The sequence below is a fragment of the Diadema setosum genome, chromosome 7 (genome assembly GCF_964275005.1).
Source record: "Diadema setosum chromosome 7, eeDiaSeto1, whole genome shotgun sequence".
NCBI lineage: Eukaryota > Metazoa > Echinodermata > Echinoidea > Diadematoida > Diadematidae > Diadema > Diadema setosum.
Window position 1 is genome coordinate 348944 of NC_092691.1, and position 23461 is coordinate 372404.

Here is a 23461-nt window from a genome sequence, read left to right on the forward strand (position 1 = left end):
TACACAATATTATATGCAGTTTTGTACTGAGAAATAGTGCATGCATTAACCCGTTGAAGACTAGTCCCTAGTATACCCTGGCAGGTTTCTATGGGAAATGTGTGTTATAGCAAAATGAGTTCATCTTCAATGGGTTAACTGTGATACGAAACTGGTGGCACAGAAAGTAAATGTTGCCACCAGTACATTACCTGTTAATGTCAGTAGGACTGTACACTCCCTGGCATCTCCTGACTGTGTGAGTCAAAGTGCCTGTATTCTCTTTCTTGTCTCTTTCTCTTTCTTTGTTTCTTTGACTACAGGTTTAAGATGTTTAAATCAATCATGTCCCACACATCAGAATGTGACAGTCAGCACCAATTATCACAAGACAGAGTGTGTAGAGATGACTCTCATCCAGGTATGCTATTCTTAACATTGCATTCAAAACTATTAACAATCATAGGTTCAGAGATAATGTGTAACATTATTATAAAAAGACTTTTAATATAAATATTGAAATCATAAAGTGACTTAATTGAAGAAACCTGTCCTTGTTATTTTCACAGATCATAATCTTGGCTAATCATTATTAGCAGAGGTGCTATTTATCATCACTTCACATGTCTCCCATTGTACTGCATGCACAAATCTTCAGTATAAAATGCATGGAATCAACTAAATGAGATACTGCCACATCAATTATTACAGTCTGGTGTATTATTGGCAATTATGAAAAGAGGTTGTGGTTGTTAGTACGTCAACATAAAATATGATTTTAATGACTTTTTTTTGGTGCAACCCAAAAGGAGAATTTCATCAGAGACATTTCAATTCAATGTATAATGCCACAAACATGCTGGTTTATCCCTACTCTAGGAAGGAGTTCTCCTGGGTCCCTTAGTGGGTCTAGCCCTTCTCTTTGTCCCACCATCAGCCCAGCTCCTGTCAGCAGCAACCTGTGGTTCTCACGTCTCTCTCATCACGACTGGGGGATTACTCTGGAGTGCTATGGTGCTTCTCACATCTTATTGCAGATCATTCTGGGAGCTGATTCTCGCTAGACTAGGGGTCAGCATTGGCTTTGTAAGTTGGCAGATACAGTGGACTCCTGTTATAACGAAGTTCTCGGAACCAGCAAATTTCTTTCATTGTATCAAAATTTCATTATAACCAAACAAATAAACAATAAAAAAACTTAAGAGCCAATAACTTTATGACTGGGATTTGTGTTTTGTTGTAACTGGTATTTCGTTATAACGGGGGTGCACTGTACTACAGTTCAGCATGACATTTTCCAGACCTGTTTCAACTGCACAGTGTAAAGTTGCGTCATGAAAACAAAACAAGTGGATGTGAGGAATTTGAAACTTTTGTAGCAGGTACAATGTAGTTCTTTGTGTAGAAGTATTGTTGGACAGCATATGTGTGTCGTTTTAATGTACAAAGCATTTCAGATGAAGCTGACTACCTTCAAGGTCACTTTGTATAACAGGAAAAGCTCAAATCACAGCTTAGATGTAGGAAGCAAGCATGGTTTGTTAACCCAGTGTAAACCAAATGAGACATTCTAGGGAAAATGTTTGTTATGGAAATATGAATCTTACTACTGAATACTCATTGTAGGAATTTATCATTATCATTCAAATAAATAGTGTCTAATTCAAGGACTCTTTCCCCCTGTTTATTTTTTCTTCTCTCAGTCTGTATGTTTATCCTCATCAGCCAGCTTGCAGTCAGTACTCTTTACATCTTCAACTCATTCCCAACAAGCAGCTAATGTCTTCCATCAGGCAGTGTTTGTAGGTAAGACTCATGAAAATATTCTGCGCAGGTCATAATGTTGTATCCAAGACAGGCAATACTTATATCTTTGAATTCAAAGACAATCTTGTAATCTATGATTCTTACAATCATTGTGATAGATACCACTGCACCATTGAATAAGAAAGTGACTTATATCGTGAAACACAATTTTAAAACTAGGTACTGGTTTGAGACAAGACTGCAGGTACGTATTTGAGTGCAACAACCACCGTGAACATTGTTTGTAGTGAAATTTGCAAATATGCAGAAAAAAAAAAAATCAGTTTTTGCCATTTCCAATATTAAATTTTTGTGAGAGGTTGAAAGTATATGAGAAGTCTCAGTACAAATGGCTGATGATAAAGATTAAATGTTTCTTTATGAGCCAAGAGTGTTAAACCCATAGAAAGATGTTACAAGGTGTGGCTGTGAGTTGATATCTTTTGTTACTGATTGATTACAAGATTTACTGATTTTATTTGTTCTTATGATGAAAGGTGGTTTTGCTGGGTATCTGCTGGGTCTGACATATCTCACCACCACCTGGAGACAAATCATCTTCGTTCTGGGCGTGGCAGGTTTCGGGGTCTTCCTCGTTGCATCATTGGTAGTCAGACAGCCCAACTCAGAACAAAGGGATTTCATCTTCAGGAGAAACACAGCTTGTGTAAGGCTTGTATTTGTCACTAAGGATAAAGACAATCTGATGACAACTTTAAAGTGAAAGATGCTACTTTATCTTTTAGTGATCATGAATTCTGTAATCTCATTGGTCAATCACACTCAGACCAACCACTGAATATTTTCTGTATTCCGTGATATGACGTCATGACATTCCAGGTTACACAGCAAAGACGCTTATATGAAAAGGCAGGAAAGTGCGCACTAATCCTGTACAAAACAAATGGACAGCGCGCGGTCCTCAAGCGTATTAAGCACATCACCTGAGACCACTCAAAGACGCTTGACAAACAACAACAACAACTTCAAAGACAGCGCGTCTCAGGTGATGTGCGTCTTTGCATGCCTGAGACGCGTTGTCTTATGTTTACAGAAGCTAGCTGTAGCTGCGCATGTACGATGCGCGCATACATTAATCAGCTCACGAGACGTATGTCAACATGGCTGACAGCCGGCGATTTCAACATCATTCATGAGGGGAAATCAGCGAGAAGAAGGTTAGCACTTACACTTAAAAAGATAAAATCGTTACCCCCTGCTTGTTCTTACGAAATACGGGAAATATCTACGGTCTGGTGCCATATTCCATTTGACCTCCGGCCTCATGGAATATGGCACCAGACCATAGATATTTGCCCGTATTTCGTGAACAAGCAGGGTGTAACTAATAGTATCGTAGGTCAGTACTAGGCAGGAAGTAATAACCCATTGGGGTTGAGCTGATTTTTCTGTATTAAACACACATTTCTCACAGACGCCTGCCCCAGTATAACTCAAGACTAGTCTTCAACGGATTAATTGGTAAACTGTGATTAGCTTAAAAGCTGTATTTAAAGGATATCACAACTCTAAGAGCATCATTTGGAAACATTTTTTTATTCTACAGCATAGTGGTCAAAACAGCATAGGCATGATAAAATGCCATCTGCTCATCTGGATTTTAAACAGTCATACATATGTTATTCAATACTTTGTGAACTTTAATCCTCCCTTCTTTGTGTGTAGGAGACCCTACTAGAGCTGGTGGCATGCAAGCCCTACGTAATGCTGTGTGTGGCAGTGATCGTGCGAAATATTGGTAGCTGTGCCTTAGATGCCTGGCTAGCAACCTTTTATGCACAAGTCTACCAAATACCCCCTAAAGAGTATGTTACCAGGCTTGGAGTGGTGGTTGTGGTAGGTGGATGTGGGGGCAGTCTGCTGGGCACTCTTCTTCTCTCAAGGTAAGTTAGCTCTTTTCGTATTACCTCCACCAAGGAGGTATCATTTTTGTCGGCGTTGGTTTGTCTGTCTGCCTGTCTGTTTTCAAAAATAACTCAAAAAGTTATGAATGGATTTGAGTGAAACTTACAGGAAATGTTGATAGTGACAAAAGCAACAGATGATTAACTTTTGGTAGTGATTTGGATCCAGGATACTCTTTTTTTTTTTTTGGGGGGGGGGGGGTATGTTCTTTAAGGATTGTCACTGGCAAATAGGGCAACAGATGAGGGAGTTCAAGCTGCATGTGCATACATGCACTGAGCGCACATTCAAGGCACAGAATGCAGCCAGCTGCTAATGAGGTAGACACAACAGAAAGGACAATAAGGGCAATTTTCAGGATGAGAGTATGGGCGGAAATGAGCTGGTTGGTGGAGGTCTGTGCTCTCTGAGTGCTTCTAGTTTTGTATTTTAGCAAACTCATGACAAGCATTGAATAGTATACAAATATCGACTGCTTCAGAGGGGGATGGTAAAACTATTTGCACCGAGGTGATTTCTCAACAGTGATATGCCTAGTCGAGGGGCATGGCACTGTTGAGAAATCACCGAGGGCAAATAGTTTTACCATGATCCGAAAGAAATCAGTCGATATTTGTTTCATATCTCTCTCAAGCATTTTACTAGAGTGATGACAAGGTTCCCTTTTGCAAATGTGTAACGATTAGGCTTAATCAGTTCTAGGCCGTGGCAGTGCAGCAGTGCATGCAGCGCGTAGCAAACGACAACGCTGCACTGTGTAATGTAATAGGCCACCATGCATTCACTGCACCTTGGTTGCATCCTCCGAGCTATACAGTGTAGAACTGCGAGAGAAGGAGGTCTAGAACTAGAAGTAGGCCTAATAAAGCGGCTTCGGAGCAAGAATTTTTTCCCCCTGTTTTTAATGAAATATACTACTACTTATCACTAGAGTTCATCTTAGAGGTGAGATATGCTGTCAGCTCTGCACAAGATGTACATTTCCCGTATAGTGTATACTGAATTTCAATGAATTAATGAAATGCCAGGGAATATTTCATGGGTTGGGGCCAATATTGCTTGAATTGAAGATAAGTGCAATATTGACCCTAATGAGTGCAATTTTCCCTGGTGTTCCATGAAATAAAGCCATCAAATATGATTATCACTCTATAATATCATTAATGTATCTTATCCATAAAGGGCTATAATCTAGAAAAAGGCATAAGCTATAAAAGGTAGTTAAAAGAAGTTGAAATAGGCCTGCTAGTAGACTCTGCACTAGAGAGCATTGTGACTTGCAATAGAAGCAAGAGTTTGCATTCACATAACAGATGAGATAAAATATAGTACAGTAAAGTAGTTCATGGGAAATTAATACATTAGCAGATGTGTTGCATTGAATATGCTCTGATACTACACATGGAAAAATTACCAAAATACATGTTTATAATGCATGGTTAAAATGCCTCATAGGGATAATAATTGGCTATGTACACACACAGTATTTAGAAAGTAGACGTCTGACGTTGCCCACCCACATGTTTTTTCCCATCTATCCACAATGGCATGGCTGCATGTACATACATTGTATGCACACTGTACCACGTCCAATATATTTGTGCCTGGCGGTACTGCCAGTATGTACACAGCTAATATTCAGTGGTGCGTGTTTGCAACTGTCTGGTCAAACATTTAAAGTGCACACATCTTAGGACAAAGATACAAAAGAAAATCCACTGTTAGTGTGATTTACCATAGCCCATAACACTACATACATGTAGCTCAGAAAGCAGAGTGCATTTCACTCAAAGTAAAGTTTAGCACCAAAATCTACACAACATGAAACATGTAAAATGTTTTCTTGAAATGTTTCTAGATTTACTTTTCATCACAATCACAGAAGACAATATCTGCAATATTGATCATGGCTTGATGATTGAAATTCAGTATTGTACAGTCTGAGTATCATGAATTTAAGGTCAAAGGTCAGGGTTACCTAGGGATGCAAACTAGCAAACTGCTAGGGATGCCAGAAATTTTGACTACAATATGAAACTGAAGATATGGCCATGAATACCAAAGTGTGTATGCATACAGGGTGTAGGCTTACTGGACCCGAGTAATGGGGTTACTGTAGTTTGAATCGGTGTTACCACGGTAATGAAATTTTGAATGTTGTTAGAAATGTATGAAGCTGCTATAAACTCTATGTATTCTCTTCATTCAGAACTCTAATTTTGGGGCTGGATATGCTATGTAAGTCAATACCTCATGTTAATCTTTCAGATGTAACAAGAAGAACAAAGTTGCACCAGTATTCCTTGTGTCACTTGGTCAGCTGAGTGCAGCTTCCTTTGCACTACCAGCACTGCTCTTGGGTTCTAAGACCAGCCCTGCTGTGTTTACTGGTCTGCTCTTTCTGGTCTACCTGTTTGCTGAAACCTGGTGGAATTGTGTCTTTGCTGTCTGTGAGGTGGGTTCTGATTTAACTCAGGGGGTTAGAGTCAGGCACAGGGCAATCCAAACAGCTCATCAGGTTTAACCCTATTTTAACTGGGCTATTTGAGACCAAGTTTTTACTGGGGGGGTGTCAATTTGACCCCCCCCCCCCTTCAGATCTCGGCCGCACATAGAGCCAGATGTCAACTACAAGATTATTTGTTCATACAATTGAAATTAATTATGTAAATTTATGCATGAAATCATATTTTCACCTATAACTCCATTACAAAGATTGAAGGATTGGTATTTTTTTGTGTCAGAGTTCTTTAAGACATATAAAACAATTTTCTTGTGAAAGAATAGCGCAATCAAAATCAGTTTCTTTTGTTTCTTATTGTTTTGTTAATTTCTTATTTATTTTATTGTTTTTTCGACCTTTTGTTTTCTATTGTTTTTTTTGCCAAAATTTGTTGCAGGAACTTTTTAAAGCTTATCTGCATTAGAATTGATTAATTTCAATGATCAAAAGTTGAAATAATCTAATTTATATTAATTAAACAAGGAAACACAATTTGCATTGGATTTGCACACAAAATCATGAATTTGAGCTGTTTGGATTGACATGCATATGCAAAACATTGCGTAACTTCAGAACAGTATACCCAAACGTCGCAAATGTGGTCTCAAAATATGCGGGAAACTTCAATTAAAAAAGTCATGAAACGACGCGGCAAAATCTTTGCGTGTTGCGGAATCACGGCGCAAAATGTCGAGGGGGTTAAATTGACTCCCTGGTAGTGATTTTGGCTCAATGCACAATGGTATTTAACTTGAATGCGATACACAAAAGCAATATGACATGAGCTATGAGAAAGTTATTGAATGTACTCCTACAAATATCTGCTTATGCACTGACTTGCCTTAACATGATATTAGTTTTAATGGGTCCTTTTTTTTACTGCATAACTCAAATTTCTTCAAATTCTAAGAGAGGCATTGATGCTGAGAGGATGATATCAACTGTATTTTAGTAGGTAGTAAAATATAAATATTGTCTTTTTCAGATCATTTCATCATGTTTAATTCATCCATTACCTGATATTATTTTAGTTGTATAGTTTCATGCTCTGAGATGTAATAGTGCATGAGATTTAAATTGTGTCTATCATGGGATTACTTTGATGGATAGACAGTATGAGTAATATCAGCTAATATCACTGCTGTGTCTTCCACCTACAGGCCTGCTTCCACCAGCAGATGAGAGACCAAGCTGTGACCTTTTGTCTGAGGTCAGGGCTCGTGTTTGGGAACATTGCTGGACCACTATTGGTAAGATGCATAAAATTATGCATCAGTATGGGAGTGTAGATAATCCTATCTTTATGCATAATTTTTTGCATATATCAATGCTATCATCGTCAAATTGTGAGGAAATGATACAAAATATAAAATAACTTGAAGTCTTCGGTCATATCATTGCCTGCCCGGCAGTAGGACCATAAGGTTTGCATGCTCTAAAACTTGCTGTGACAGGGCTTTAAGGTTTGCATGCTCTAAAGCTTGCTAGGGCCCTTCTGCCGGGCAGGTGATGATATATAAATTGACAGGAAGGTCTCAAAGTACTTGTAAGTTAGCTTGTTCCCATGTCAGCAATTTATAGGAGTGAATATGCAATGAATAGATACACCCATTAAAACTCTTACTCACCAAGAGGCCTCTTTAGGAGAAAAGGGGAAAGTAATTTATCGATGTTTGCCTGAGCCTTTTGCTTAGGACAAGAAGGCAAGGTGGTGACTCCATAAAACTTGCCAGGGTGCAGAGCAACTTTTGGTTTTGAACAACATGCAAGGGCAGGTTTTAGAATTCATCTTTTCACCTTCTTTGGCTATCTGTTTGGATTTTTGTCCCCGCCGAACGAGTTCGAGCAGGGGACTATGAAACGGGCTCCGTACGTGTGTGTGTCTGTGCGTCCGACCGTGCGTCCGTCCGTGCGTCCGTCCGTGTGTGCGTCCACGTGTGATCAAAATGTTCAATTTGCTACTTCTCTGTCATTTATGAGCCAATTTTGATTCTGTTTGCTTTATATGATAGCACTACATGGGAGCTTTAAAACTTCTACACAGAATTTCAGTTGTGACCTTTGACCTTGACCTTTGACCTATATTGTACATTTTGCTACAAAATGCTACTCCTTGGCTATTTCTAACCCGATTTCGATTCCGTTTGCTTTATGTGATGGCACTAGGTGAGGGCTTCAAAACTGCTACACAGAATTTTGACCTTTGACTTCTTTGACCTTTGACCTTGATTTTTGACCTATATTGTACATTTTGCTACAAAATGCTACTCCTTCGCCATTTCTAACCCGATTTCGATTCCGTTTGCTTTATGTGATAGCACTAGTTGAGGGCTTCAGAACTTCGACACAGAATTTTGACCTTTGTCTTCTTTGACCTTTGACCTTGATTTTTGACCTATATTGTACATTGGCTACAAAATGCTACTCCTTCGCCATTTCTAACCCAATTTCGATTCCATTTGCTTTATGTGATGGCACTAGGTGAGGGCTTCAAAACTTCTACACAGAATTTTGACCTTTGACTTCTTTGACCTTTGACCTTGATTTTTGACCTATATTGTACATTGGCTACAAAATGCTACTCCTTCTCCATTTCTAACCCAATTTCGATTCCATTTGCTTTATGTGATGGCACTAGGTGAGGGCTTCAAAACTTCTACACAGAATTTTGACCTTTGACTTCTTTGACCTTTGACCTTGATTTTTTACCTATATTGCACATTTTGTTACAAAATGCTACTTCCGGCGGGGACATATATTACGCACCGCGTAATTTCTACTTTTCCTTGTTAAAATTTGAATTACTAAATTTTGCTTGGAAGCAAAAATCACTTCCAAGCAGTAGAGCTCTGTGCAAAAAAAAGCCCATGAAATACACATTACGGACTGATGAATCAAGCAATTCAGTCGACCAACTTGAATTGTTAATTAGCAAGGGTTTGTGGGTAAGGAATTCTCCTGGTCATGAGTTTATAGTCACACACACAAATCTTAATTTAAGGCCCACCCAATGATGCACTCCATGTTTGCCCTCCATCTCTTTACGCATGATTATCAGGGCTATGAACAGAAATGTTGTAATTTTCATCTATATTTTGGTAGTGTTTGGCTGTAATGTGCAAAAAAAAAAAATGTTTTATATCAAATTTATCTGTCAAGTGACTGTGATATTGTATTGGTGTTTATCTCTCAAGTGAATGTGATGTTGTATTGGTGTTTGGCTTTGTTGCTAGGTTCCTGCATTGTCTCATCTCCATCCTGAGTGGCTGTACTGTGAGGGGGGCATCCAGACACCCCTACTCTATGTTACCACCACCTGTCTGGCTCTCTCAGCTCTCTTCTTCTTCCTTCTTGGCTTTCTTCTCATGAGATTGGATACAGGGCCTCGATTGGAGGAGACCATTTATCTCATGTATGAAACAAGTGACGTTGATGCCTTTTCTGAGAAATATTCTGAAAAGGATTCCTCATTTTAAGAACTTGTAAGTTGCTGTGCAAATGAAATGGTGGAGTTGAATCATGTGAAGTACCCAGGAACATGCATTTTCTCAGTCCCTATGTAAAGTGTGTTGGTGATGGCTGTGTTGGTGATGGCCCTGTTGTACTTGACTACCTGCTCTGCATATTGCCAGCAAGTAGGCAAGTCAATCCAATCATTGCAATGCATTATGGGAAATGACTCACATGGTCTATTATACGTGTATGTACATACTACCCGTATCTTCCAGAAGACCGTGCGCATTTGTAGTCTTGAAATATCATGGTCCTATCCAAGTTTTATTGTTGAAATTAAGTATCACATATCAAACCTAGACCTCTGCCAAGCATGCAGCTTATTTCCACCACTGATCTTGTTCTTCCATAGAGTATCATGTATACACACAGCATCGGTGCTGAAAGTCGCCCGATTTCCCAATATAGAAGCCTTTGTTACGTCATAAACCCTCAGGTGCATGACGCGCCTCGCCCCAGCAGAAACTAGAGCATGCACTTTAGTGCGCGCAGGCAAACCTCAAATACATGCAGCCTGAACTCCCAAGTTCATTGACCCTACCTGCCAAAATATCAAAAATCCTTCGTAAATTCCCCCAAAATTCTTGGATCATTACCAAAAGTTAATCGTTTGTTACTTGTGTCATTCTCAACTTTTCCTGCAAGTTTCATCCAAATCTGTTCACTACTTTTTGAGTTATTTTGCACACGGACAAACGAACTAACTAACTAACGAACTAACAAACAAACCAACGGTAACGAAAACATAACCTCCCCCCTTGGCGGAGGTAACTAGAAAAGCACTCTGAGAGCGCTGACCTCCGCCAAGCAGCTACTTTCCACTGATGGTCTTGCTCTTCCCAGAGAGATTTCAGTGATTTCCTCCCGTAGGTATACATGCTGGAAAACTGCCCAATTTCCTAATATAGAAGGATTTGTTACGTCACAAACCCTCAGCTGCGCGTCGTGCGCATCGCCCTAGCAGAAACTAGAGCACGCACTTTAGTGCACGTTTGAAAACCTCAAAAGTGCGCAGCTTGAATTCCCAAGTTCATTGACCTTACCTGTCAAAATATCAAAATCCTTCATAAATTCCCCCCAAATTTATCGATCACTACCAAAATTTAATCATCTGTTATTTGTGTCATTCTCAAGCTTTCCTGTAAGTTTCATACAAATTTGTTGACTACTTTTTGAGTTATTTTGCACACAGACAAACAAACCAACAAGCCAACGGTAAAAAAACATAACCTCCTCCCTTGGCAGAGGTAAAAATAGTGCTTCCTGTCTTTTGATATTGAAGCAAAGTGGCAAAGATTACCTTTGTGAATCTCCTGGTAGTCAAGCGGATGACCAGGATGGGGTTGACTATTAAAGGCGGGGCCACACAGCAAAACTTTGTGATGCTGTTTAATATTCAACTATTTGATAAGTTCCATAATGTCTATGTATCAATTGCAAGGCTTCCCCAGTTGTTTCAAAGGCTCCACCCTACATATTGAGGATCTGCATAATTACATGACAGGCATGCTAGCCAAACAGTAAGCACAGGAAATAGCAAAGCTTGTGACAGGAAGATAGAAAACTTACTTATCCCAGTCTAGAATTTGACTGTGCACAAGACTTTTACATCGTGTACAGGTACTGACATCTTTATATTCAATGCATTGAGTATCAAATCTGTCATTTGTGCTATCCCTAATTGTGCAATATTTATTTCATTATGTGTCAGGCCGCCAGTACAAACAAATGATCTTAAATTTCACCCTAACCACTTACCACTACATGTATATATAGGGTAGGTACTTTCACTTTATTTGGGCAAGGGTCCCATACTTTGAACAGGTACTGTAAAAGTGGAAGTTTTAGCGGCGCTGAAATTTTCTCACGTTTTGAGCAAACAAAAAGTAGCGCAAAAATAAAAGCATGCAAATATTTTTGCTTCCAATGTGTTCCAGTAGTTGATGTCTTGATTCCGCGCAATTAAAAGGATGCAAAACTCTTCTTTTCTCGCCGAGCACGAAAAATTAATCACGCGAAAATTGCTACTTTCACAGTATGTTGCCATCTATTTCCCTTGCCAAACTGTACATTTAGTTTCACTGGGCAACCAGTCAAGTGGGTTATTGGTCCCTTTATGACACTACTTCTCCTATAATTGTAAGTTCTCTTTAAAGTGACTATCTTGGGGTGTAAGAACAACTGTTACATAGACATTTGATACAACATATTCATATACTACAAGTAACCCTTTGGTGTATCACCATGTAATTTCTGTAACCCCCCTAATCCAGATTGTGTGCTTTTGTAATACCACCTGTGCATACATGATATGCAGTATCGTAATGTGTAAATATTTAGTGCTGGTCACCAATCATTCATGCATTTTGTGTGAATATCTTTTGGTCAAAATTGACTTTATTAATGATTGTATATTAGTCACTGCAAGGTCAGACAAAGCTGAGAAAACCATCACCATCATCGTGGGTTTAGTTTCAAAACTACTACTTTACTACATTGAACAAATGTGTTATGTCAGGCCCTGTAAGTTAATAGGGACAGTAGGTTTGTAAATACGTGAAAGTATTTATTAGTACTTTTATGTTTTTAAATCATCTAATTTCTAATCAGTATTACAAGTATTTATTGTATTCTTACTCCTGTGCTGTGTTCAGGGAGAAATGATTTATAGAGTGTATGGAATGAGAACACGGATACATTACAGTACTACATTTATATGAAAGGTGGGAAAATGGATGTCATTTTAGAAGGAGTTTATTTGCAATTACTAACACAGTATGCATTATAGCAATGAAAATTTAAAGGAGTGGTCGTCATCAGGTGAAATCATGAATTTAAATGATTGAGAGTCACTCATAGAGTCATTCTTAAAATCACTCATGGAGTCTCCCATAGAGTCACTCTCAGAGTCACTCTTAGAGTCACTCATAGGGTCACTCATGGAGTCACTCATAGAGACACCCATAGAGTCACTCTCAGAGTCACTCTTAGAGTCACTCATAGGGTCACTCATGGAGTCACTCATAGAGACACCCATAGAGTCACTCATGGAGTCACCCATAGAGTCACTCTTAGCGTCACCTAAAGAGTCACTCATAGAGTCACTCATAGAATCACTCTTAGATTCACTCAATCACTCTTAGAGTCACTCATGAGTCAATCAGAGTCACTCACAGAATCATTCTTAGAGTCACCCGTAGAGTCACCCGTATAGTCACCCACAGAGTCACTCATAGAGTCACTCTACTTTCTCCCTGTAGTTTCTTGAAAATCTTGTGGAGTGAACTATTTCCACAATCATAAAACAGGTTAAATCAAATTTGATGGACATTATGGAATTGAGGTATAGATGTGGAGACACGATTTTTGTGTTTGCTAGACAAAGCATTGCCATGGTAACCACAATTTTACCAAAGGATTGTGCATCCAATGTTTTACCAAAACTGTGTGAATTACTTCCACAGCATTCAAGCATTTACAGCCACATTTAGTATGTATGATCTGTAGGTGTAGATATGCAAGACACCATTTGCCATGGTAACCATTTTTTTTTTTTTTTTTTGGTCAAACTGAAGCATTTAAGCTATTAAGGTCAAATTTGATGTGTATGAAGATCTATAGATGTACACCTGTTATTTACTGCAAAATGCCCTTTGTGTTTGTACCTTACAAACCCTGGTTCAATTCTTTTTCACTGGAATCTGAGCTGGTGGATCAGAGGTATTAATCACCTTCAACGATAGTTCTAGTTGTCTTGTATTTAAAGGAATTAAGTAAATAATCAGATGAAATCTATTAAACATATCATTCTACATATACTTGAACTTTAATAGAAACATTCCATTTTAAAATGTGTTGGAGGTTTCTATAGCAGAGCAAGCTTACACATCAAATGATAGTACAGTGCTTGTATTCTGCTAGTCAGTATGATAATGTGTACTTGTAATAATGTAAACATGTAGTTTTAGAGTATTTCAGCATGTCATTGTCTTTCATAGTGTTCTCAATGCATTTTAGGTCAAATAGCTATTTGATTTGCACAAAAGAATAATGTTTTACATCTCATTCATTATGGACACTTAATTAACAAGAAATAATTAGCCAGATATGGTCTGTGCTTCAGTATAATATTACTTGTCACATTGTTTTCCTCATTTGTAGTTGAGTTTATGTGAACAGTCATTTGTTTCATTGATAAGAGACACACAATTATATACCTCCTTTGATCATGGGCATGATATATCACGGCACATGATTCTCACAAATAGTCATCCGTTAAAGGCTACAGCCAAACAACTATAGACAAGTCATAAAGGAGGTTTAGTGCTTGAATACAATGCTCATCTCAAACACACTGAGTTCTTAAGAAAAAAAAAAATTGTCAGATTTGCTCAGAAAATCTGGCATTTCCTTTTAGAGAAAGATTTACCCGGTATTTAAGGTGTAGATCAGATCTTGACTTTAGCAGTGGTCCAGTGTCACTAGACATAAATGTGGGGCCGCCAAATTTCCCAAAAGGTTATCTTTTGGTGGCTCGATTTGGCAGCTAAAATTCAAAATAACATTTTTATATTTGCTTTTATTTTGGGTCACTGCATTTCATATAGGGCCACTAAAATGTCAAATTCATTGATTTTAGTGGCCCCAACGGGCAACCAAAGGAAAAATGTGAGTGTCAAGCCCTGTTAAAAGATTATATTGGAAGGAGGTAATGATTTATGCAAGCAATGAGGTAACTGAAGTGTGTGTAGGGCAAACATTGTGTAATGTTTCCCTCAACCATAGGTGTCTGCTGCTATCACAAAATGATCAGTCAGTCAGTTGTGTGACATCTTTCAGATCATAATATATCAAGAGCAGATTCTACGGCATGTTCCTCTCATGCCCTGGCATTGTGAGCTTTTGAGCATGCAGCAGTAGTACATAATCAAATGAAGAAGATCTTCACAAATTAATGTCATTCATGATATATCATGACTTAATATTCGCCTTTGTGTACAAGTGCTACATATTATGCCTATCCGGTTCTTCCATGATGGTTGTACATGTTACAAATCTAATATCTCTATCATGATTAAAATTCTAATTGCTACGTATGTCTGATAATGAAATCTGTGCAATGCCTATTATCGATTGGTTTTCTCTGAGTTAGCACTGTAGATTGTGAAAAGATGTATGATTACCTTGGCGTAGTTAATATGTGAATAATATGTGCCCAAAACTGCAAGAAATGACGATGGACACTGTTCAGCAAAAAGGCAATTTGTGTGTGTGTGTGTGTGTGTGTGTGTGTGTGTGTGTGCGTGTGTGTGCGTGTGTGTGGTGTTGTTGTTTTTTTTTTTTTTTCTCATTTTTGAGGGCGGGGGGGGGGGGGGATGGTTATGTTTATCTGTCCCCATAGTGTGTGATAAAAAGCCAGTGTCGTGCTGTCGGGAAGGGATTGGGAAATGCTGTGTGCATGGTGATGACATACAAGATGACGGGATATTTGTCTTGCCACAGTATACCCACTCTTCGTCCTCAATGTGATCGATGTTAGCAAATATCACTGCTCAAATAGAAATCCACTGCGTGTGCTGCCCTATAAAAGCGATGCAACTCCAGATCGTACAGCACAATGAAATGACTCATTTTCACCATTTTATTATTCAAAATTGACGACGACAACAACAACAACAACAACAACACAGCAGCCAAGAAATAACCACGACTTGCTTCAACATTCTGTTGTTACTGGTAACACGTAGTCACAATATAAAATGATGTGTACAGACCAAGGCATCATTTACATTGTATTCCACATAAGGGCTTTTTACACTTGTGTTTCTTAACCCCGGACTTTCTCTGACCCAGGACTATCGTTAGTCCCGTACCAATTTTTTCAGCTTTTTACACTCGCCAATTAGTCCCGTACTATCTCTTGTCCGGGGCTAAGGAGAAAACTGACCTTTTTACACTCGTATTTCTTAGCCCCGGATTTTCCAAACCACATGAATATTCATAATTACGCTGTGTAACTGTACACGTACACGCACGCACCGGCAGCACTTGATTACCTCGTTTCTGATTGGTCAGTGAGGGTCGGACTTTGTCTCCGTCGCTTAGCCCAGGATTATTTTTTCGTTCTGTTTACACTCACTTGCTTGGCACCGCAATTGCGGTGCTAACCCCTGCTATTTTGCAGGGCCAGATAGTACCGTACTATCGGTGGGGCTAGCCCACTTTGGCAAAAACGAGTGTAAACAGAAAGTGGGCTAAGGATAGTCCCGTACCAACGGTGGGGCTAAGGCCCCCCCCCCCCCCCCTTTAGCCCCACCGTTGGTCCGGGGCTAAGCAAAAATTTACAAGTGTAAAAAGCCCTTTAGTGACACAAGTGGTATCATTTTTTCTTGAAATGCAGGTGTCAGCCTGAAATAACCTCAATGTATGGGAAATCAATAATTTTTTATTACAGTTTAACAGTCTGAGAAAACATTTCGGCAATGAAAATACAAGTGGGTACCTTTTGTTCTCTTTCTTTTCTCTCTCTGCTCACAAGAATATTGGCATAACCTAGTGATTTTTCTAATTATTTTCCATTTCTTAAACAATCAATTTGTTATGTCATGCTATGCTTACATTTCTCCGTTTTAGTCAATAATATTTGATCTGCAATTAATTTCAGAGCAGCGCGTGTGCACTTTTCATCTTTAATCCATTACTGTGTCACGACATGGATCTAAGAGGAAACACGCAGAGAAATGTAATGAATTGCAATCGATAGCCGGAGATGACGTGTCTTTGACATTTTCCATAATAGTTCTAAATGATATGCAAACAATAAACATTACAAAAGATTAACAGAAATAACAGCTCACATTAATTTTGCTTGAACTGGCAGAGATAGTACAATCAAGTATCAAAATATGGAAGAAAAACGTTAATAAAACATTATAGCTTGTAAAGTCGGTGACCCATTGTGGTAGAGGTATGGGAAGTGTTTATGATAATAACTACATTGTACCACATTATAACCTTCTCATATTGAAAACGTAATACTGCATACACCGAAATAGACTACATTTACTCAGTGGCGTAGCCAAGGGGGCGATGGGGGCGGTCGCCCTCCCCCCCCCCCCCCCCAAGGTTTGGACCGGGGATTTGGGAGGCGGAAAAAAATACTGTATGCATTGCACATGCAGCGGGTCTCCTTTTCAACCTTTTATCAAATAAGAGCATAATTTTTTTTTGTTTTAATATTTCACTAAAAGTGTGCACCACATCGTTGAATTTCAGTTCAAAATATGCAAAATCTCTCGTGCTTGGGAGGGGGTATCCCCCTCCCCAAACCCTCCCCCTCTGTGCCTCTTTCCCTAGTGTTAAGTACACTTTTTAGATATACAGAAAATTATGACAAATTTTGAGTGCACAAGACTTATCACTTATATTTCGAAAACTCAGAGTTCCCTCATTTATACAAGGGGAATTTCCCCTTTTAATCGACCCTTTCCTCCTTCAGTCCCCCCCCCCAATCAGTTTTTTTTTTAATGATTTCCCAAATATTCCATCAAATATGCGTATACGAGATATCTCGATTTCAACCTTAAAAAGGCAAAGGCTCCATCGTACGGAAGGGTGGGGATAACACTCGCCCACGCCATCTCCCTGCTCACCCGCCCCTCCTCCCCCCCCCCCCGCCCCATGCATAGAAGTAGACTGTGGCTACACTTTGAACATAAACAGTTTTCCAAATATGACGCATATATGTGCACCAAAACGTTTAACTGCAATCAGAAAATTGTACAGATTCTCCTTTAACAGACTTGCTACACTTCTCTTTTGATTGACAAATTTCCAGATATTCCAACAAAAGTGTGCGCCAGATTGTTGAATTTCAGTTCTAAAAGCTTAAAACTGGAAAAAAAAAGTTCCCTTGAATATGGGAGAGGTATCTTGCCACCCTTCCATTGCTTGTTACCCATTATAGACTTCGTACATTTTTGGGAATGACAATTTCCGAATTTTCCACAAAAAGTGTGCTCCAGATCGCTTTATTTCAATTCTAAAAACGCAAAAGCTCCGCCGAGCGGGAGGGGGATTCCCCCTTCCCCTAAGCTCTACCTCACTAGACTTTGTACATACACACAGATGATGCACATTCGGAATAAGAGCTAAATTCCGTGATTTTAACACTTCGATGAAAAAGTATTGCACCAAAAATTTGCACCAGATCGCTGAATTTCAGGTCTGAAAATTCAAAATCACCTTCGTATTGGAGGGGAAATGCCCCTATCTACCCCCTCGTGTGCATGCTTTTTCTGTTTGATTGCTGAACAGACCGCGTTCATGATATTCAGTGTAAGAATTAATACAAGACGTTTATTTAAATGATATCATTTTAGAGCCACATTGTTCAATAATAATCGACGTGAAAATATATTGCTACCTTAAACAAGTGGGACTGTTTCAAGTCGACAAAATACCCCAAAACATGCATCAAATTGCACCATTTGCAACATCAAAATGCAAAAAGCTCTCACCGTGGGCCCCCTTCCACATCCTCCCCTTCCCCCTCGCCCGCTCCGCTCGCTCGGGCTCAGTCGCGTTCATGATATTCAGAGTAAGAATTAATGCAAGAAGTTTATTTAGATGATACCATGTTATAGGCAAATTGTTCAATAATAATCTACACTAGAATATGCTGCAACCTTAAACAAGTGGGACTGTCTCAACACGTTAAAACACGCAAAAACATGCATCAAATTGCACCATTTTCAACATCAAAATGCAAAAAGTTCTCACTGTGGGGGGGGGGGGGGCCCTCCCACACCCTCCCCTCCCCCCTCGCTCGCTCCGCTCGCTCGGGTTCAGTCGCGTTCATGATATTCTGTGAAAAGAATTAATACAAGAAGTGTGTTTAGATTATACCATTTTATAGGCAAATTGTTCAATAATAATCTTCATCAAAATATACTGCTACCTTGAACAAGTGCATGGGACTTTTTCACGTCGATAAAACGCGCAAAAACATGCATCAAATTGCACCATTTACAACATCAAAATGCAAAAAGTTCTCACCATGAGAGGGGGGACACCCCCTCCCACACCCTCCCCCCACTCGCTCCGCTCACTTGAGTTCAGTGGCGTTCATGATATTCAGTGCTAGAATTAATACAAAGACATTTATTGAAATGATACCATATTTTATAGCAAAATTGTTCAATGATAATCGACATGAAAATATATTGCTACCTTAAACAAGTGGGACTGTTTCAATTCAATAAAACGCGCAAAAACATGCATCAAATTGCACCATTTACAACATCAAAATGCAAAAAGTTCTTACCGTGGGAGGGGGGACACCCCCTCCTACACCCTCCCCCCCCCCCCTCGTTCGCTCCGCTCGCCCTGGCTCGGTCGCTTCGCTCCCTCGCAGACTAACCGCCCCCCCCCCCCCGATCAAATCCTGGCTACGCCGTTGCATTTACTTCATGTGAGATTACTTGAGCTGTCTATCACGAGTTATTCATGGAAGGTTTCTGATCTTGGCTTTGCTTCATGAACGAAGATTTAGGGGCATTGACGTCCACGTCTGGCGCAAGCTCGCAGGTGGCTGACGAGACCAATTCGTGACAGGCGCAATCGACCACAGCGGCTGCAGGGGAATGACAAATCCGGGTTTTGTGCTGTGGCAACACGATTCTTCCTCCTTCGCTTTTTTTCGAGAGTAGCCCTACGGTTGTTCTCAAAGGAGGAGACTGATTGGTGAACTGTGTGTCGCCAGGACCCTCGGTCAGCGGCAAGGGCTGACCACTGCCAATAGTCGATGTTGCAGGTAGATAGGGACTTTTTCAGAGAGTCTTTGTACCTCTTCTTTGGTGCTCCTCTGTTACGGTGCCCAGTGGAGAGTTCACCATAGAGAGTGATGGGTAGGCGGTGATCCTCCATTCTCGTGACGTGCCCTGCCCATCGCAACTGCGTTTTCAACAGCATGGCCTCGACACTGGTGATCCCTGCTTGTTGAAGCACATCCATGTTTGTGATGTAGTCGCTCCAATGGATGTTGAGGATAGAGCGCAGACACCGTTGGTGGAGACGTTCCAGGAGTCGTAGGTGGTGTCTGTAGGTGACCCAGGACTCAGAGCCATACAGGAGTGTGGTAAGTACCACAGCTCTGTAAACACTGATCTCTGTGGCTTTCTTGAGGTGCTTGTTTTTTTTTTTTCAGACACGTCTGTGGAGTCTACCAAAAGCACTATTAGCCTTTGCCAGTCTATTGTCCACTTCCTTGTCGATTTTTACATCAGAGGAGATGATACATCCCAGGTAGGTGAACTGTTTGACTGCCTTCAATTCTTTCTCACTGATTGTGATGTGGGGTGGGCAGTACGCTTCCTGGGGGGCGGGCTGGCGGAGAACCTCTGTCTTCTTCAGGCTGACTTCGAGACCAAAGAGCTGAGATGTCTCTGCAAAGCAGGATGTTACACGTTGCAGGGCAGCCTCTGTATGGGTTACGAGGGCAGCATCATCGGCAAAAAGTAGCTCTCGAATCAGTTGCTCTACGGTCTTTGTGTGGGCCTGTAGACGTCGTAAGTTGAACAGGCTACCATCGGTACGCGGTATCGAATGTAAATGCCGTCCTCGTCACCGAGGTCATCCGTGGTCCGTTTAAGCATCATGCTGAAGAAGATAGTGAAGAGAGTTGGTGCGAGGACGCAGCCCTGCTTCACACCGTTGGTGATTGGGAAAGGTTCCGAGAGTTCATTTCTGTTTCTGACTTGGCCACACTGATCTTCGTGAAGCTGCATGACCATGTTAAGAAACTTGGGTGGGCAGCCAAGACGTTCCAGGATCTGCCACAGGCCTCTCCTGCTCACAGTATCGAAAGCTTTTGTCAGGTCTACGAAGGTGACATGTAGGCCCTTGTTTTGTTCATTTTTCACTATATCATGAAATACAGCTGTACTGAATAATAAGAACTACAGTACAGTGTATATACTATGACACGCTGACACGCATATCAACTGAAAAATAGAGAGAGAAAGAGCAAAAGAATGACAGATATTCGTGTTTGCTTATAACATCAAAGGAAAACTAAGAAAAACAGGGTAACTATCATATTCATTTGTGAGTATTATTCTTCAATTTTTGAAGAAATTAACTTTTGTATAATTATTATCAATCAAAGAAGCAGAATGGACAGATAATATCAATGGTTTAAGTACGTGTAGTGCATAAAGATAAGATAATAAAAGAAGCTAATCTACCACATCTTGTGAAAAAAAAAAATTTAGACTTTACAGGATGTAGGTTTAAATCACCTACATGAGAGAAGGGTTGCTACTAAATATTGGTTTATCTTTGATATAAGATCAAATTTATTTATGAAATTGTCACGACGTGATGTATGGGGGCTGGAAACTACACCGACTATGATTTTTTTTTTTTTTCAAGCAGCTAAAATGCACTATTTCAACAAATGTTTCTGCCATAAAGTATTCATTCTATTGAAATCACGAAATAAACACTGATAAAACAGTTTAATTAGAATAAAATTGAATATAGAGGGCAATACCTTCCCCTCAGTCTCTAATCTTTTCTGGCATTAACAACTAAATTGCAATGATCCGGTAATGAAAAAAAAAATAAAACAGCATGCAGAGTCTCATCAAATTACTTCTCAAAGGTAAACCTTAGATTGGTTAGTATCGGTAGTCCAGAGAAATAAACTGAAGTGAACGAAATTTCTTTAGAAACTAAGAATATTCAAATGAACACAATTCGTATTTAATAAATCGTTACGTATACCTTTGTATTTATCAAAAGAAAAATGAGTAGGGATAAAATAATTTGCCAATCATTGGATGAAAATTTGTACCTAATGTCAGAGATATGCACATCTCAAGAACCATGAAGTCATCTGTCGCCTTTAAAATGAATAATTTACGATATCATCCAATAAAATAAGGTAAAGAGAGGGGGAAAGGGAGGTTATTTACACAAAATGTTTACCACCCCAGGGAGACTAACTATGCCTGCACCCAGCAACAGCCTTGGTACCATATTCAAGTACGGTATATAGCAAATAGACAATCTCACGTCATACGACCACGCCCACAGTCTCCCTACGATCGACCTTTAGTGGCACGCCCAATCAAGGAAGAGATACACTAGGCTGTTGAACCTTGAATAGGGAGCTAACAATCATGTACATAATAATGATCATTTGCATACATAACAACTCCATTCCACGCCATGCCACATCACACTATTTTTATAAGCAGCTATCGTTGCTCAGCGTTTGATAGTGATTGGATGTCAAAGTCGTAAGGAATAGTCATTTCTGGTTTTGTGTGTCCGCGTTCTCTCACTCAAGCCCATTTTGTAGTTCACCTGCTTGACGAGACGATTGGAGGGTGTGACTGGCTACAGGAGTGTGAATACTCGAAAAACACGAGTCTAGATTTCAGTCTTACTTATCATCCAGCTTCTTTTCTTACTAGAAACCATGATCATCACGTGTTTCTTTCTCATTTGTTTGGCCTCGTTCTCACAAGCCTACGTGGTTGAGACGACACCGTATTGTTCCATGAAGCAGTATACGGTAACTCAGGGTAAGTACAAACATTTTCATTTCATTTCATTTCATTTCATTTCATTTCATATTTGACAAAGAGTGACCATGTGCAAGCATAGAGCAAAAGAAAAAACAAAATAATGCATGTATCGTGTATCAAATACATATTTTATTCTTCATACGTTGAAATATTATACATGTACAAAGAACATAAATTGAGGAAGAAATAAATAAACATGTACGTACATGCTATTTACTGCATAATGTTGAAAATGGAGGGGAATCTTCCCTATGGTTCCGAAACATTTCTGTTTTTTTAATTTAAACAAATCAGTGGCGGCTTGCTGTATTGTGGCAGTACACACATGCATGGGCCAAAACTACTGGAAGGAATTGTAGATTTTATTTTAGCTATGTGAGTTTTATGCTCCTTTTTAATGGTGGAAAGCCTTACGTAAATTTAAGACGTGCTGGAGGATGCAGAAGGAGAGAGGTGAAAAGATAGAAGTAAAATATTACAAAATTCATTTATTAGAAGCTTTATGTATAAACATTTCTCTTTGATAATTTACTCTAAGTATCGTTCCTTTCCTTTTTCTTCAGCCAGAGCACTTCAGGCGATTTCTGGCCTTTATAGTGCAATGAATATTTAAAACTCATAGACATATACAGACAAGAACATCGACGTTCAAGCCCCAAAACTTACTGTATCAGGGAATTATTATTTCAAAAAATACGATGCATGTCAGTGACAATTACATCGGTTGTAAATAGTGAAAAAGAACCAGCTTTGTGCTTTGACATTAGGGCCTATACATATCGTGGAAGTCTCACTCACACAAGCGAAGACATAATTCCTTCATATATCATTACTCCTCTTTTGAATTTGTCTTTTTTCTGAATTTCAAATGACGACTAAATGTGATTAATGTATCAGTTGAGATATGTCACTGTCGCCAAAAGTCTTCGCCTGATTTTACTTCTTTAGATATTCATTGCGTAATAGTATGTAACGCCCGAAACACGTCCATAATAAAGATACATTCAGACGGCTATCCTAACCTCGAGGATAGCTATCGTCCAGGATAAGCTGCTGTGGCCCCAGAACTACGACGCACATCCACACAACGAAGCTTATCCTCGAAGGCAGCTAACCTCGAGGATAGGCTCACTACCCA

At 39.6% G+C, this 23461-nt stretch overlaps 1 protein-coding gene across 2 annotated transcripts in view; it reads left to right on the forward strand.

The window, feature by feature from the left end:
- Window positions 1-23461, forward strand: part of LOC140230407 (uncharacterized) — a 49351-nt gene that overhangs the window by 18822 nt on the left and 7068 nt on the right. The window contains exons 3-10 of one of the 2 annotated variants that reach the window (XM_072310556.1): window positions 303-400; window positions 859-1065; window positions 1683-1785; window positions 2283-2452; window positions 3472-3689; window positions 5980-6166; window positions 7375-7464; window positions 9448-9626. In XM_072310556.1, the coding sequence (XP_072166657.1) occupies window positions 303-400; window positions 859-1065; window positions 1683-1785; window positions 2283-2452; window positions 3472-3689; window positions 5980-6166; window positions 7375-7464; window positions 9448-9626 (1252 nt within the window). Of the gene's footprint in view, window positions 1-302; window positions 401-858; window positions 1066-1682; window positions 1786-2282; window positions 2453-3471; window positions 3690-5979; window positions 6167-7374; window positions 7465-9447; window positions 9887-23461 lie in introns of those variants that run through there. The other variant, XM_072310555.1, reaches the window with a different exon arrangement.